This window comes from Trichechus manatus, unplaced genomic scaffold, assembly GCF_000243295.1.
Source record: "Trichechus manatus latirostris isolate Lorelei unplaced genomic scaffold, TriManLat1.0 scaffold00041, whole genome shotgun sequence".
Classification (NCBI taxonomy): domain Eukaryota; kingdom Metazoa; phylum Chordata; class Mammalia; order Sirenia; family Trichechidae; genus Trichechus; species Trichechus manatus.
The window spans coordinates 7,422,143-7,439,340 of NW_004443977.1; the positions used below are offsets into that span (position 1 = coordinate 7,422,143).

A 17,198-nucleotide genomic window follows, 5' to 3' on the forward strand; every position below is an offset into this window, starting at 1 on the left:
GTCCCATGCAAGGAAGGAACCTAAATGATCAACTGAACTGACCAGGGGTTCCAACCAGTTGTAACCCTTGCTGAGAATCAGAATGAACTGGTTTGAAGCCCTGGAACTGACAAACTAAGAAGCCTCCCTGCTTGTGGCCTGATTGGAGTATTTTGGCTAAAGCTTGGCTACTGTCCTTGACAGGATATTATTCTTTGTAGGCAGTTTGGGCACAGTTGTACCTTACTACATTCCTGTGGTTCCAGCTCTGTCCACCACCCCTTTCTTCCTTTCCCTTCCATCTTCCATCTCTCTTAGATTTTATACACTTGGTAGTAAAACTTTGTCTTGCTTTGCTGTTTCAGTCCTCCCATCTGTTGAGACGCCTTTGGGCCTCATTTTAACCAGGCTCAGGGTGTTTCTTTCCTGTCCCCATCCTACACCTGGGCATCAAGTTCTTCCTGGTTCCATTAGCGATCCTGGGTCCACATGGTGAGTGCCAGTCTTGCCGATTAACTCATCACCAGAGAAAGAGAGAGAGAGAGACAGAGAGGCGAGGTGTGCGAATGATCCCTGTGTTAGCATGGGAACTACAACATGGCCAGCAGTTAACCTTTGTCCCTCTTGAGGGCTCTGAAGCTGCTAATGGCACTTGTAGCTTTTCTTCAAAACCTTTTAATTAAATCTAGATTTCAACTTTCATCCTCTAAAGAGGGGAGTTTGGTATTGAGGAAGGGGGGCTGCTGATGCCGTGGGTTTTTTTTTTGTGTTTTTTTTTAATTGTACTTCAGGTGAAGGCTTACAGAACAAATAGTTTCTCATGAAACAGTAGTACACATATTGTTTTATGACATTGGTTAACAGCCCCACAACATGTCAACCCTCTCCCTTCTCGACCTGTTTTTTTTGGTGAAAATATACATAGCCAAAGATACACCATTTCAAAAATTTCTACACTCACAGTTCAGTGACATCGACTACACTCTTCCAATTGTGCTGCTATTCTCACTTTAGATGAAGGCTTACAGAACAAAATAGTTTTTCATTTAACAGTTAGTACACATGTTGCCCTATGACAATGGTTAACAACCTCACAACACATCAACACTATCCTTACTCAACCTTGGATTCCCTATCACCATCTTCCCTGTTGCCTTCTGCCGTCTGGCCCTTGTCCCTGGACTGCTGTACCTCATTAGTCCCATTTGGTTTTATGGGGCTGTCCACTCCCAGGCTGAACGGTGAAGCTTAGAAATGACTTCACCACTGAGCTAAAAGGGTGTCTGGGGGCTGTACTCTCGGGATTTCTCCAGTCTCCTTTAGGCCAGTAAGTCTGGTTTTTTTTTTTGTGAGTTAGAATTTTGTTTTGCATCCTTCTCCAGCTCTGTCCAGAACCCTCTGTTGTGATCCTGGTCAGAGCAGTCGGTGGTAGCCGGGCACCATCTAGCTGTACTGGACTCAGTCTGGTGGAGGCCTTGGTAGCTGTGGTCCATTAGTCCTTTGGACTGATCTTTTCCTTGTATCCTGTTCTCTTCATTGTCCCTTGCTCCCGAAGGGATGAGACCAGTGGAGTATCTTAGATGGCTGCTCACAGGATGATGCTGTGTTTTTTTGTTTTTTTTTTTATGTAAGAATTACAGTGAAAGCTCCCTTGAGATCCCTTAAATGTATGTCAGCTTCCTTAAATATCTAAATGATGCCATCCAACAGATAAGTAAATTGAGGCAGTTATTTGCCTAAAGTCACTCAGCTTGTAGAAATGGAATTGGAGCTTAAATCTGTGTTTCTGATGTTTTCCTGTTATACCCAGTTACCCCGTAGAGGATGACATTCAGTTATGTTACTGTTTCTCTATCATCCAGGGCTTCTTTTCCTCTTTGTTCTCGTTTTCGGCCACTTTGTTCCTTAATGGATCACCAGAAGGCAGGGAAAACAGAAAGAAAGTGAAGTTCAGTGGGTCCGTTGTGCTTCAAGAATGACCAGATGGACCAGACCCTGTGGAAAGTGTGAGTGGTGAGGCTGAGGAGCCTGATACAAAAGACACTCAAAGGATTAGGGTACTGATGGCTTCTGCTGCCCCAGCTGCTCCCGGGCCTCCCTGGCTACCAATTTTGTAAATCAGAAAGGAGGGGAAAAGCTAACCTTTTCACACTTGCCCTCCCCCATCTGTGTTGTTGGCTGGTCCCAGGAATGATCCAGAAGATTTAACAGAGGTCAGTGTGCAGAGAGGAGGCTGGGCCTGTTCAGGAGTGGGTGAAGTGGCACACTGAGGTGGCCAAGGCTAGGAGGCTGCAGGGGCAGACCCTTCCTTCCAGTTGGGTGGGCTGTTGTGGCTGCAGGGAGAACCAAGATGTCATGACATGACCCCTCTTGTCTCCTGTCTGCTGAGCCTCAGGCGGGCTGGCCTCAGGCCCCCTGGGATCTGCTGTTCAGTGTTCTGTCTTTGGCCCTGGGTGTTAAATACTGGCTTTAGAAGGGCAGAAACAATAATCCCAGGTGATTCAGAATGGTCACATGCAGCCTAGAATTCTTGCAGACCGTTAGAAAAATGATTAAATGATCACCTAAAGCTGATTAGAAGAGATTACATTCTGTTTCCGCTCTGTGAGTAGGAAGGAAAATGAGTTAGTCAAAGGGCTTATTATCAGGTTCCTGAGCAAATGGCCAATTTTTCAGTAATTCAGATGAAAGAGGACTGGTGTTTGGAGCAGGGGACCAGACATCTGGCACTCGGCATCCTTTTAGCTTTTCACAGATCTGTCTTGCAACCTTGAGCAAGTCATTTTTACTGTTTGTGCCTGATTCTTTTTCTCCTTTTTGTGAAATAATAGTTATAATGGAAACACTTACCTAGCACGTATGATGGTGCAGGCACTGGTTTAAGTGCTTTATATATTGACTTTATTATCCACACAGCAACTCAGTGGAGCAGGTACTGCTCATATGCCCATCTTACAGCCGCAGGAGCTGAGGCACAGCGAGGTTAGACAACCTGCCTGAAGGTATAGGGCTGCTAAGTGGTGGGATTGAGATTTCAACCTGGGCCAGTCTGGCTCCAGAATAGCACAATAAGCCTTTATTCACAGACTATTAGCAAGGATTGTTGCACCTAAGGGCTTTAGGATCTTGGAGGCTGCTATTTAATGAAAAACCTTATTTGTGCAGGAGTTTGTGCTCCCTTGTACACAGACACTCTTGCTCTCATCCTTTCTTCCTTCTCTCCTTCTCTTCTTCAGCATTTTCTATCTTTGCTAGTTCCTTCCCTTGGCCTTTATGCATAAATAGCTCTCTCAGATCCCCAGAAAGCTTGTTTTCACCCCACGGCCTCTTCTGACAACAACGCTTCTTCTGTCCTTCTTTCTAGGACAGTTTCTCAATGAACAAGTGGGCCCTGCTTTAGTCCCTCCTATGGAGTGATTGGAGTTCCTGGGTTGTGCAAACAGTTAATGCACTGAACTGCTAACTAAAAGGTTGGAACTTTTGAGTCCACCCTGAGGTACCTCAGAAGAAAGGCCTGGCAACCAACTTCTGAAAAATCAGCCATTGAAAACCCTGTGGAGCACAGTTCTCCTCTGACACACATGGGGTTGCCATGAGTTGGAATCACTTCTGTGGCAACTGGTTTTATGGACTGTTTGTCACTCTCCTCTGTTCACATTCCTTGGGCCTTGCTCACGTTGGGTTGGGACTGACTCCTTTTATTGGAAACTTCCTCCCCTGGCTTCCACAACCTGCTTATCTTCTAGATCTTCTTCCTACCTTTTGGGGCCACCATTTCACATTTTCCCTATTTTGACTTTTTTCCCCCCTTAATTCTGCCCCCTTAATTCTGACTTGGTTCCTGCTCTTTCCTCTTGGGGGAGCAAGTCCCTGTTTGTGGCCTGTGCTGCGTAGTATGAGAGCCCATGGAGAGCAGTGTTTATCCACCTTATGGACAGTACATTACCTGATGCACCTGGAAGCGTCCCGGGTACTCTCCTGACCTCGTCTCTTCTCAGTTTTGCCATAGCAAAAAGAGGCCGCCTGCTGCTTGCTGATGACATGGGCCTGGGGAAGACCATCCAAGCCATCTGCATAGCGGCCTTTTACCGGAAGGAGTGGCCACTCCTGGTGGTGGTGCCGTCATCTGTGCGCTTCACCTGGGAGCAGGTCAGTTCTCTTTGTATTGTGATGCTAACAAAAGTTTTCCTCAGTGTTACAGTAATAAAATAACACTTTGGGGACGGGGCCTTGGATCTTTAAGGACTCTATCTCAGCCAAAGGCAGGAGGAGAGATATGATGGCCTCCTAAGGCCAGGGAGATGGTTTTCTGACTTAGAGTCAGGTTATACCTTTAGGGAAGAAAAGCCAAGGGGTTATCAAGCTCAACTACTAGCCGAAAGGTTGGCAGTTCAGACCCACCCAGCGGTGTCTCAGGAGAGAGACTTGGTGATCTGTCTCTAAAAGATCACAGCCATGAAAACCCTATGGAGCAGTTCTGCTTTGCAGCACATGGGGTTATCGTGAGTCAGAACCGACTCGACAGCAACTAACAACAGCACAGTCAAGCTCAGGGACCTACTTCCATCTGTTGACAAGACCTCCTAAAAATAACCAGTGTATTTCAAGTCAGTTCCTACTCATGGCAACCCCATTTGTGTCAGAGTAGAATTGTGCTCCGTAAGGTTTTCAGTGGCTGATTTTTCAAAAGTAGATCACCAGGCCTTTCTTTCGAGGTGCCTCTGGTTGGATTCCAACCTCCAACCCCTTGGTTAGCAGCTAAGTGCATTAACCGTTTGTATGACTCAGAAACTAGAGAATTCCTTAAAAAAAACCCTTTGCTGTTGAGTCTATTCCAACTCACAGTGATCCTATAGGACAGAGTAGAACTGCCCCATAGGGTTTCCAGGGAGCAGCTGGTGGATTCGAACTGCCGACCTTTTGCTTAGCAGCCAAATGCTTAACCACTGTGCCACCAGAGAATTCCTAAGTACGCCTTAATTTTCAAAATATTTTTACCTCCTTTATCCCCATTAATCCTATAACAGCCATGTGCATTAGAAATGATAGGTATTAGCCCCATTTACAGATGAGAAAACTGGATCTCCCAGAGGTTTTGCCATGCTTACTGCCAGTGAGGAGCACTGCGGGAACTTGAGGTCACGTCTCCCAACTTCTTGTCTAAGGGTTTTTGCACTCCACAGGAGGCAGTGTGGGTAGGATGTGCACTACCAGATACCTATATCAGTAAAGAACATGACACGAACAGTGGATTATCACCCAGCCTTAAGCTTTTTCTACCATAAATCCAGGGATCAGAGTGGTCTGTGAAATGAATGAAAATTCTTGAGACCAAGCTTAGTGACATACCACTGGTGAGGAAGGAAGACCTAGTTCATCATGCATGACTTGACCTTGCTTTGTGCTGATAATGTCAGCAACCTCCCAGCTTGGCTTCTTCCTAAAACCTCAGTGAGCCTTGCCTGCTGTGGTCAGCCTGATGCCCAGACATGCCACTCAAACTGAAGGAAGGCAAAATGTAAAAAATATGCATCTGAACAGTACCTCATTCTTTTCCTGTCCTTGTGTTCTGGATTCTCCCAGTGCCTCTGGAGACTGGTAATTCAATATGTGTATTTGTTCCAGGTGTGTTAGATCCCCTGTGCACCCCAGAAATTCTGGGGAAGAGACTGACGGTCAGATGGTTGTAGGTAGGACTGAGACTAGAGGAAGAGAAAGCACTTCTGATACCAGAATCGTTCGCCCAGGTGAGCAGGGCAGCACCTGACACAGAGGCGACAATGGCCTTCCATTGGCTCCAGGTACTGGCTTTGGCTGGAGATGGTAGGATTTCTGGAGAGAGCAGATGGCTTTATACAAAATACTGACAAATACTTTCATCGTCATCAATAAACATTTATAGTTTGCCTGCAGTGTACCAGGATCTGGTGGTACATAAAATTGTTCTTTAAAAGGGTCACATTGTTTCTGTGCAGATACTTGCCATCTAGCTAGAGAGCACAGAAATCAAATCCATAGACTTCACAAAGTGCCTACCGACAAGTGCTTACTCACCGAGGAAAGAAGTGTCCTGTTAGTGGGAAGTGGAGAGTGGATGGGGACAAGGAAGATGGAGATGATTGGGATCAGTGGGGACAAGGATTATGGCACATGCCAGAGGGTGTGGAGGGTAGACACTGAGTTCATTTTTCAGAACATGTTAAAGTGGAGAGAGTGTTGTCGATGATTTGGCGGGAGTCACTGTGGCCGCTGCTGAGCTGGGTCGTCATTTTGGCTCTGCTCCTTCCTGTCATTCCCAGGCCTTCCTCCTGTGGCTGCCATCTTTGACCCCCGACTGCATCAATGTCGTGGTGACCGGGAAGGACCACCTGAGAGCTGGCTTGGTCAACATCGTCAGTTTTGACCTTCTTAGCAAGTTGGAAAAACAGCTAAAAACCCCTTTTAAAGTTGTCATCGTTGTAAGTGACTTGGCACAGGCTTTAAGTTCGTTATCTCTGTGGAAGCATTCTTAAAAGCTCAGTGAACTTTCATGTCTGTAATCTCTTTTAGCCTCGCTCAGTTTCTAGGAGAATAGAAGTCATTGTCTTTATTTTGTGGAGAACTGACATTTCATTCCTCTCAAATAGTGGTTTTCAGCCCTGACTACATATTGGAATCTCCTGGGGAGTTTTGTTTTAAATGTAATTTAATAGGCCTGTGCTGGGGGGTTCTAGCCCATCTCTTCCCATCGTGAGGTCATGGCTGGAGGCCAGCATGTGACTCCAGACTATGTGGGCTCAGAGAACTACACCTAGATAGCATCTTGTCAGAATGCCTCAGGTGTACAGTTCAGTTGGTAAGCTTTCTTCCTGCCGAAAGGAAGACTCCCCCTATGCCCCCCCCCCAAAAAAAAAATTTACACTTTTTATTTTGAAGAAGGCTTTACGAAAGTTCTATTCCCAGATTTGATAGCACGTCCTTCAGTTGCTGGCTTTCTCTTTTATCTCCTCACATACTTCATAAGGAAAGTCTAGAGAGACTTGGTACCCAGCCACTTCTGTGAGTACTGAATACAGTCATGTGTTGCTTAATGCCCATGATATGTGGACATTTAAAAATAAAATTCTTTATTGACAATGACTCCCCAAATCTTAGTGCTCAGAATTGGTCTATGTATCTTATCTAGCCTCTCCATCATCCAAGGCAACAGGAGAGCAGTAGAGGCCTGCCCATGGTGTTCCCACACTGGGCTAACTTGTAGAGAGGCCCATCCACCCTTGTTCATCTAACATGTTGAGTAGCAGCCCCGCGCCCATCACTGAGCTGCGCACTGAGGGTGCAGAGGTGAGAAAGGGCAGCCCTGTCCTCCATGGGCTCACAGCCTAGTAGGAAAGATGGACACGCAAATAGATCATTAGAATACATTCCGAGTGCTTTCATGGAGCTGTGAGCAAAGTATCATAGGAGCTTAGAGAATAGAAGAAGATACAATTGCTGACCTCAGGGAATCTATTGTTATGTGTTAGACATGAGAACCATACTGTGTTCTGAGCAGAAGCAAATGCAAATTTTTATATTTTTTCAAAGCTGTATGAAAAATGAGTCTTTGAGGGAGTACCATATTTTTACGCAGGTAGCATGCATTCTATGTTTGTTTGCCAGCTGAGCCCCACCCTCATAGTTTGTAAGCACATTATGCCAATTTTTTTTACATTGGCATAGCACGCTTACAAAAATACCTTGCAGGAGGTGGGCACGGTTGGCAAAAAAAAATGTAGAACTCATGCTTTATTTAAGTAAAAATACATAACTTTCTGGTTCGGCGCAAATTCAGGTATCACTTGGAAAAAAAATTTAGCATGAATGTAAAATGAAAACATTAAAAGAATTATTCCAGCATGATGGAGATGGTTGTAGGGTGGGCAGGAAGAATAATGCCTCCATTTATTGTCTGTCTTCTATTAGGTACTTTACATATGTCATTGCTAATCTTCCCGTTAGCCTTTGCAGGCAAGTATTGTCCCCGTTTCAGTTAGTGAAACTGAGGATGAGAGAGGTTAGATAAATTGCCCGTAGACATGATGCCAGGAAGCTGGGGAGCTATGGGTTACAGCTAGGCTGCATCTGGCTTCAGAATTCATGTTTTTCTGTGTCTGGTTCAGCACGTAACTTGCCAGCGGTTTTAGGCATGCCCTTTACCCACCAGTGGTAGTTTGTTCTTCAGTTAAGTAGGAGCCCTGTCCTCTTTTGCCTTCAAAGAAATGTCATAGGAAGGAGTAAAGTGATGACTCTGAGGTGCAAAACTTCTTAGAGGAAGCTGCAGACAGAGCTGTTTCTTGTGATTAGTTATAATAGTGTACATGTCTGCCCACTCTGTGAACAGGTCCATTCCCTCATGTATCCTCTGTGCTTTCTGCTCTTTTCTCTCCATAAACACCTTTTGCTCCTGACTCTCATAAGGGCCTCATCATCGGGTGGGAGTATGGATGTTACACTCAGGCTTGTGCTGTCTTCACATTTCGGGGTTCATCTTACGCTCCCTTCCATTTTGCTTTTGAGGTCTGTTTCGGTTCATTGTAGTTGAAATGGGACAGAGGGTTTCTTGCAGTTCATCCTTGAGGATCAATATAGGCCAGCCATAAGGGTGGCTGAAACCATTGAGTGCTTACTAAGGGGCAGGACTGTTCTAAGAGCACATTTAAGACTTCCATCAGCCCGATACATTAGGTGCTGTTATTATACCCATTTTACAGATGGAGAAGGTAGCACCAAGTATTTGCCCAAAGTCACATAGCAAGTAATTTGAACATGGGCCAAACTAGAAAGTCTCCCCCCACATATGAACAATGTCTTAGTTACTCACATGGCTCCGGAAAATATAACAAATTTTATATTTGCCTATGCGCAGAATGCAGAGCTATAAATAATCTACTTCCATTTTCTTAGCATAACAGGTGAGCCCCTGAGGACAGGAATGGTTTTCCCTTCTCTCAGCTCCCACAATACTTTGTTCACCTCACATCTCATTGATGGCACGTGTAATGTGATCTGATCAGTGGTTGGTGTGTCTGGTGTCCATATTGAACTGTGAGCCATAAGGGCAGGGGCTGTCCCGGTCGGCTCTGCCCCCAGTGCCTCTCGCCAGTACAGGGCACACGGTGGGTCTCAGCACACATTACTTTATGTGCCATACAGATGAGAGGTGCGTCTCACAAAGCAGCAACCTGCCTTTCAGTGGTTTCTTCATCACTGCAATCTCATAGGGTGGGGTATTCACTAGCCCCACTTTTTAGGTGGGCAGCTGTCCTCAGAGCAACTTGTCCAGAGCGGAGTCGAGGAGGTGCCCCCAGAACCCTGGTCCTCGCCTAGGCCACAGCACTGTCTCCAGGAATAGAAAGTGCTGAGGGAGGCAGCCACAGTGGAAACACCAGGCCAGGCCAAGGCTAATGTGGGGCTCTATCTCTGTCCGTTCAGGATTTGACCTTGTTCACCTACGTGCTGTTTCTTTTCAGGATGAGTCTCACTTCCTCAAAAACAGTAAGACTGCCCGCTGTCGAGCAGCTATGCCCATTCTAAAGGTAAGTGTTGCTGAGCACAGACTTCCAGCCTGAGCCCACTCAGCATGAGACCCCACAGTGTTTTGCTGGGGCGGAAAGGGGTCCGGGTAGAGCAGGGGCTGCAAACCAGGGCCTGTGGGCTGTGGACATTAGCACTGACTTAACCATTAACCAGTTGCCGTGGAGTCTTTTCCAACTCATGGAGAGCACACGAATGTCAGAGTAGAACTGCTTCATAGGGTTTTCAATGGCTGTGATTTTTCGGAAGTAGATCCCCAGGACTTTCTTCTGTTTCGCTTCTGCATGGATTCAAAACTCCAACCTTTCAGTTAGCAGCCGAACACGTTAATCATGTGTGTCACCCAGGGACTCCTTGCATTGACTTAAGGCACCTCTGCTCACAGCTTTGGGGCCAGTTTCATTTTCCTTCCTAACATCTTGCTAAGGCATGAGAAGTTGAGGCCGTCATGTCTTTTCCTCAGAGATGAAGAATTCTGTAGCCTGTTGAAGGCCACAGGCTAGGTCAGCTGGAATCCAGAATCCTCTGGCCTCCTGCCTAGTTGAGGGAAAGGGGGAAGATCTAGCTGCTCATCCTCTGAACAGCTCAGGGGAAGCTGCTTGTCCTCAAAGTCATTTGCAGTGGCAAAGCTGTCCCAGTGCTGGGAAATGAGAGAGAGGTGCAAACTCAGAACCGGGCTGGAGTTGGCAGACAGCAAGAAGTGCTGGCAAAGCTGAGATGCACCTTCTAAGGCAAGGCCGTTTTTCTGTGGCCACCCGAAGCCTTTTTGTTAACAGGAGGACCAGCCTCCACCTTCCTTACTGTGCCGGTGTAAACTTGTGCCTGAGTGCTTGATTGTTAGGAGTCCCGGCTTCTGAGAAGAGGGGAGGGTCTGCAGTGTAGGTTTCTGTCTTAATCTGAAGTATCCCAACATGAAATATGGGCTCTGTATCCTGTGTCCTGGCCCCTCCGCCACACACACACACCCCTGACCAAGGGAAACCCCCCCTCCCCAAAATTTTTCTCCATCTTTCTGTAGTGTGCTTATTTCTAATATGGCCAAAAAAAAAGTCCATTTAGAAAAGTGGATTTTTCTCTTGTGACAAGTTAGAAATCTTTCACAGATGACTTCGGAGGAATCCACTTTGGTTGGTGTAGACTGAGCAAACAAAAGTGTGTGTTTGTGTGGCGCTCTACTAAAGCAGCCTTGGTGCTGGGCCAGCGTTTTAAAGCTGCAGTTCTTAATGCTTAAAGGAAGCTGAAGTTTTACCTGAAGTAAACGGGGGAACAGATATGCTAAACGTTGATTGAGCTCAGCATTTGAAAAGTAATCTTACCAATCTTCACTCCCCCCAAAAACACGCAAATGTCTACTCATTTTAAACTTTGTTTTGTTTTGTTTTTGTTTTTAGAAATAACAAGTGTCTTAGTCATCTAGTGCTGGTGTAACAGAAATACTACAAGTGGATGGCTTTAACAAACAGAAATTTGTTTCTTCGTAGTCAAGTAGGCTAAAAGTCCAAATTCAGGGTGTTAGCTCCAGGGGAAGGCTTTCTTTCTCTGTTGGCCTTCTCATCAGTGTTCCCCAGGACTAGGACCTTCTCCGCACCGGGACCCTGAGTCCAAAGGATGCGCTCTGCTCCTGGCACTGTTTCTTGATGTTATGAGGTGCCCCTGTCTCTCTGCTCACTTCTGTCTTTTATATCTCAAGAGATTGCCTCAGGACACAGTCCAGTCTTGTAGATTGAGTCCTGCCTCACTAACACAACTGTCACCCATCCTCCCTCATTAACATCATAAAGGCAGGATTTACAGCATATAGGAAAATCACACCATACCGGGAATCGTGGCCCAGCAAATCGATACACACATTTTTCGGGGGACATAATTCAATCCATGACAACAAGTAATATGATACATCTTCTAAAGTAGGATTATGTCGTATGCTCCAAACTTAAAATCTCTTTACTTAAAAAACTTGATCCTCTGTTCATATCGCCCATAAATATTCATATATAGATAGCTGTTTATGGACGCATTTAACTGAAGCATTTTTCCCAGGGTAGTGACCCTGTCTTTGGGAAGCTTTAGTGTGGTTTTCCTTAGAAGAATGTTAATAGACCGTGGTTGGCATTGTGGTTCCAATATTACAGCCATAACTAAAATTAAATCTGTACCAATTGTTTAGACGAAAGAAATTGCACAATAGATAGATTATATTATTAAACTTACAATATGAAAGCTTCTTAGCAACTGCCTTGTTAATGTTGTCATCTGGTTATGCAGGCTGAGCTATATATTGGTTTCTGAAATACGTGCTTCTGAGCCAGACCTTTTAAAGCAGCGTTTACATCTTTAATATCTTAGCTGTGTTTCAGAGTGACATGTTTAAAACAAATCTTTGAACTGCTAATTAGTATACATTGCTTTGCATTACTATAGAGCTGATGAATTTGTAGTTTAAAATAGGACCCATAGACATAAAATGATACTCGTGAAGAGTGTGCTTCTTAGCTTAGGAAGATACATGAGACTAAATGGGCAGCTCCTGTCCAGAGGCGAGATGAGAAGGCAGAGGGGGTCAGGAGCTGATTCAATGGATGTGGGAAATCGGGTGGAAAGGAGGAGTGTGCTGTCACAGTATAGGGAGAGTAACTAGGGTCACATAACTATAAATTTTTGTATGAGAGACTAACTTGAATTATAAACTTTCACTTAAAGCACAATGAAAAAATAAAATAGGACCCATGAATATCGCCTGCCACTTCTAAGGGTGCCTTGAAACCAGTCTCTTCTGTAACATTGACTTCACTTACCGCTGGACTGTTTGCAGGATTGGGGTGGGGGTAGGAGTGGGGGTCTGTTTGTTATTCTGTTAACCAAGCCCTTCTTCCTTTCTTGGCTGTATCTTCATCTAGATCAGAGATTCTCAACCTCAGCACTGTTGACATTTTAGGCTGTGTCATTCTTTGTTGTGGGGTGGCTGTCCCATGCATTGTAGGATACTTAGCAGCATCCCTGACCTCTACCCACTAGATGCCAGTAGCATCACCCAAGTTGTGGCAACCAAAAATGCCTCCAGACATTGCCAGATGTCCCCTGGAGGGCAGATCACTTCTCTTCCCCTGGTTGAGAACCACTGCTCTAGATACTCTGAGAAAATTAATCTAAATATGTCTTGTCTGGTGCTTTCTTTCCTTAGCCAGGTGAGTTAACTGTGAAGTGTTCAGTTAGTGCTTATTTACGTAGATGTATGCATTCATATTTTTCTAGATTGCAAATGACATATAAATCATATGCACCATTTGCAGCTGGGTATGGATTAAAATAGATGACAGTGATGACCACACACATGTTGGGGCTGGGCAGAGGGCAGGCCACATCACTTTGTAACAATTGAGACATTCTTCTGGTTTCTTTACGAAGCTGGCCTTTTTCCATAATACTGCCTCTGCTTTTTAACACCCACAAACATCCATTTGCAGTGATCCCATCACTCTCCAGTCTGGGAAGATTATGGGAGAACTGACTCAGTATTAACTACATTCTATAAATATCTTACAGAGAGCCCTGGATTCATTTCCATACCTGATCCAGGAGCTCAATCCTTGGGCAAGCACAGCGAGATGGAGGAATAGGTTTGGGATGATGGGCCATACTCACTGCTATCAAGTCGATTCCTACCTATCGCGGCCCTATAAGACAAAGGAGAACTGCCCATTAGTGTTTCCAAGGTTATAATTTGTATGGAAGCAGACTGCCACATCTTTCTCCCGCAGAGTGCCTGGTGGGTTCGAACCACTGATCTTTCTGTTAGCAGCTACTTCAACCACTGCGCCTCCAAGCTCTTTGGATGATGGGCAGATTTTTCCTATTGATAAAACTTTTCATTTTTTCCCCATTTCATTGAAATGGTTTTGAGCCATGGCAAGCAGTGCTACAGACGTCCTTCAAGAAGCTCATTGTTATTTTAATGAGTATGCATTAAACCGTGCAGGAAATTAGAAGGCCTGGGTAACTGAACTGTGGAAAATTATAGATGGAGAAATTCCTGGCACTCTCATCGTAATGGAATTGGGTAGTGGCAGTTGCTGAGAGGGCAGAAGTGCATCTTGAGAATTGCATACATTGTATATTTATCATTTTGCCTTCCCTCTGTCACACCTTTATTTATTTATTTTTATGAGGCAGTATGTCTATTTGAAAACCCAATCCCCCCTCAGGTGATTTACTGCTCACGATTGCCTTATACCACTGCCATTAACTCAAGGTTACAGTGGTTAACAAGCTATTTCTAGACAACTGAGCTCCACGGTAGGGTCCCTTCCCGGAGCTGAAACGAATTTTACCTCCAATGATTTTTGATGATTGTATGTTCCAATGCAGTGAGAAATGTCTCTCTTTTTTAAAAATTTCTACCCTCTTTCCCATCTTAATAAGAGGCAGGATATTGGGTCTACTCTTCTTGAATCAGCTTGGTGTCAGGGTAGTGAGGAACCTGGAGTTCCTCATTGTAATTGACCAGCTATTTATTTCCCTCCTGCCTGCTGCTGAGCTGCTGCAGACCAGGGTGGTGAGTTTCGGGTAAATGGACTTGGGCCCACCTTTTTAAGTCCTTATTAACTGCAAAATGAGCTTGAGTCAGGGATCTCTAGGCCTGAAACATTGTCAGGTTGAGTTAATGAAGGCCTTTTTTTCCCCCTCTAAAGAAAATAGGGGCTTATTACATAGACAATCCCTGACACTTCATCCTGGAAAGAGAGTTCAGGTCTTAAGAGTTATCATCTGATCATAAGTTCAACTTGGACATCAGAAATCCATTCTGGAAGAAGCTCAGACCTATTGCTGTCCACCCCATTCCACTTCCTTTTCCAATGCTGGGTTCTTTGAATTTACCCCGTGTTCCCTAGAACACTGATAAGCTGCCTTCTGAGTTGTTTTCGGCCTACAGTGAGCATTTATTGATTACTTACTCTGTACCAGGCACTATACTATAGAATATGAGGGCAGACAGAGCCTGGTCTTTGATCACAAGAAGTTTGTAGTCAGAAGGACAAATATTGTCTGATTCCACTTACATGAAAGATCTAGAATAGGCAAATGTACACAGACTTACGATTATTGGTGGTTACCAGGGGTGGGCAGGAAGGAGGGGGAAGGGGGAACTCATTGCTTAGAAGACACTGAGTTCTGTTAAGGGTGATGGAAAAATTTGTAAATAGATAATGGTGTCAGTTGAATAACATAATAAACACCATGTTACTAAATTGTACATGTGAAGAATGGTAAAATGACATGTTTTGTTACATATGTGTTTACCACCATCAAAAAAGTAGTTTGCATTCTAGTGAGGGAGAGAGAAGAAAATAAAATTCAGTGTGATGCATTAAGTGCCAAGATAAAGCTCAGCAGAGGGCGCCATGAAGACAGTGAGTGAGGACTTAAAGAAACCGAAGTGACATCTAAGTGCCCCCCAGCAGTGCCATCAGGTTCTCTGGTCACAGGTGGTCTTTTTTTCTAGTCATGGTACCTTCACTCATTGAGCCCCACGCATGAGCCACATGGAGTTCTGGAAAGAGGCCAGCCTTTAGCATCTTTGGGATCTCCCCTTAGTTCTGAGGTGATTAAACTTGAGAACTGCAAGCATTCGGGTGCCCAGGAAGTGAAAGGTGTTTGTGCTAGATCCCAGAGGATTTTGCTGTTTTTGGTGGCATCCAGCTCTTGCCTCCTTGGGGCAGGCTGGATCTCCCCTGTGTCTTTCCCGTGTCTTCACAACACCTTTGGCTGTGTGTTTTCTAGGTTGCCAAGAGGGTGATCTTGCTGTCAGGCACACCAGCCATGTCCCGGCCTGCGGAGCTCTACACTCAGATCATCGCAGTCAAGCCAACTTTCTTTCCTCAGTTCCATGCCTTCGGACTGCGCTACTGTGATGCCAAGCGGGTATTCATTCTCTCTTCCCTCTTTTGCCCACACATCCCTCATCCTCATCTCGGCACTTAACCTTTTTGTTCCTTCTCCCTGGCTGTGGTGTGGACAGAAGAACACTGGCCAGGGATCTGGGTGGAGGTTTTAGTTCTGCTTGGCCTAACTCTGACCTGAGAGTTTCCCCAGGGGTAAGATGAGAACGATCCCCTCTGGCTTTAATGTCTTTGGTGATTCCCAGCCAGTGTTCTACAGTAAATGGACCAGTGGCTAATGCTAGATGTGTGGGGCTCTGAGAGCCATTGGTGCTTATCTGAGAGAAGTACTGAGGTGAGCTAGAGGTAAGGGTGAGGCTTCGGCAGGGGGAGAAGGTGAGTGAGGTGGGGGAGGAGTATGAAGTAAAGTGAAAAAATCTTGTCTGTGCTAGGACAACAGAGGTGGAAGCACCATCTCAAGCTGCCTTGGGTAGATTTTTGTCACTGAACCTTTGCTCATAAGTGGTGGCTCATTATAGTGAATTGTTCCTGATCAGTGGCCAGAAGCCTTTGACTTACATATTAGTTCCATGAATATGGTGCTGGTAGAGCTACAGTCTATGCAGTGTGAGTTCTCTGCAATGGCCAGGGAGCCTGTTAACACAAATGCCATTGCAGTCACAGTCTGTCTTCCTGCCTAAGTTTGTCAGTGGTTACCAGGCGTGGGCAAGAGGGAGGGGGAAGGGGAGATTCACTGGCTTAGGAGACACTGAGCTTCTGTTAAGAGGGATGGAAACATTTGGAAATGGATAGTGGTCATGGTTGAACAACAAGCTGAATAGGATTAATGTCACGGAATTGTACATGTAAAAAACATTGAAATGGCAGATGTTTGGTTACATATATATTTACCATAAACCAAAAACCTGTTGCCATCGAGTTGATTCCAACTCATAGCAACCCTATAGGACAGAGTAAAACTGCCCCATAGGGTTTCCGAGGAGCAGCTGGAGGATTTGAACTGCCGACCTTTTGGTAGCAGCCGAGCTCTTAACCACTGCGCCGCCAGCGCTTATATTTGCCATAGTAAAAAAAAAGAGAACTATCATTAAACAAACAAACAAAAAAAAAAACTCTTTCTAAAACCTTATTAATTCAGACCTTAGGGATTCCTGTTTTGTAATTAAATCACAAATTTACAGAGCTCCTGTTTACATCTAAGACACTGACAGTTTGGAGAAATGGCTGCAGTTTACTCACATGCCATCTGTGATGGAAAAGACAATTATGCGAGTTTGTGATATATAAATAAGATTATCTGCCTTATTTTTAAATACTTTTTTAAAAGAAAAAATTTTTCAAGTACTTAAAAAGTATCCACTTACATTCAAACAAAGTACTTATAATGTAAATTGTAGGGCTTTGCAAACTTAATTGCAGACCATTTTTAGGTGGTTATTGAAACTGGAAACGTCTCAATTTTCAAATGTATTTAAAAGCCATATACTTCTTTAACAAAATCTTACCCACTTCCCGCATGGACCAGTCCAGATTAGATTGATGGCATATAGTTTTCATGATTCCTCAAGCTCTTTGCATGTAATTTTTACCTTTGTCCTAATTGCAAATGATTCACTTTCTGAAAAGGGTCTTCTCTCCCATGACTGTCTAGGTCCATGGGGTAATGATGAACTAGTGGTGAAAGGGGCTTCTTAAAGACTATCCCTTCCTGTGTTCTCAATCTCAAGCCCCTATTTCCCCAGTCCCTCAAGCCAGAAACCAAGGAGA

The 17,198-nt window shown here is 44.8% G+C and overlaps 1 protein-coding gene across 4 annotated transcripts in view; it reads left to right on the top strand.

Annotated features, from left to right (window-relative positions):
• The window catches only part of SMARCAL1 (SWI/SNF related, matrix associated, actin dependent regulator of chromatin, subfamily a like 1), a 56,648-nt gene that overhangs the window by 14,394 nt on the left and 25,056 nt on the right, over nt 1–17,198 (top strand). For all 4 annotated transcript variants that reach the window (XR_002824085.1, XM_023731277.1, XM_004376297.2 and 1 more), the window contains exons 8-11: nt 3,978–4,128; nt 6,279–6,437; nt 9,471–9,536; nt 15,313–15,453. Coding sequence is in view for 3 of the 4 variants with exons in the window: in XM_023731277.1 (XP_023587045.1) it covers nt 3,978–4,128; nt 6,279–6,437; nt 9,471–9,536; nt 15,313–15,453 (517 nt within the window). In the remaining variant the exon portion in view is untranslated. The remainder of the gene's footprint in view (nt 1–3,977; nt 4,129–6,278; nt 6,438–9,470; nt 9,537–15,312; nt 15,454–17,198) is intronic.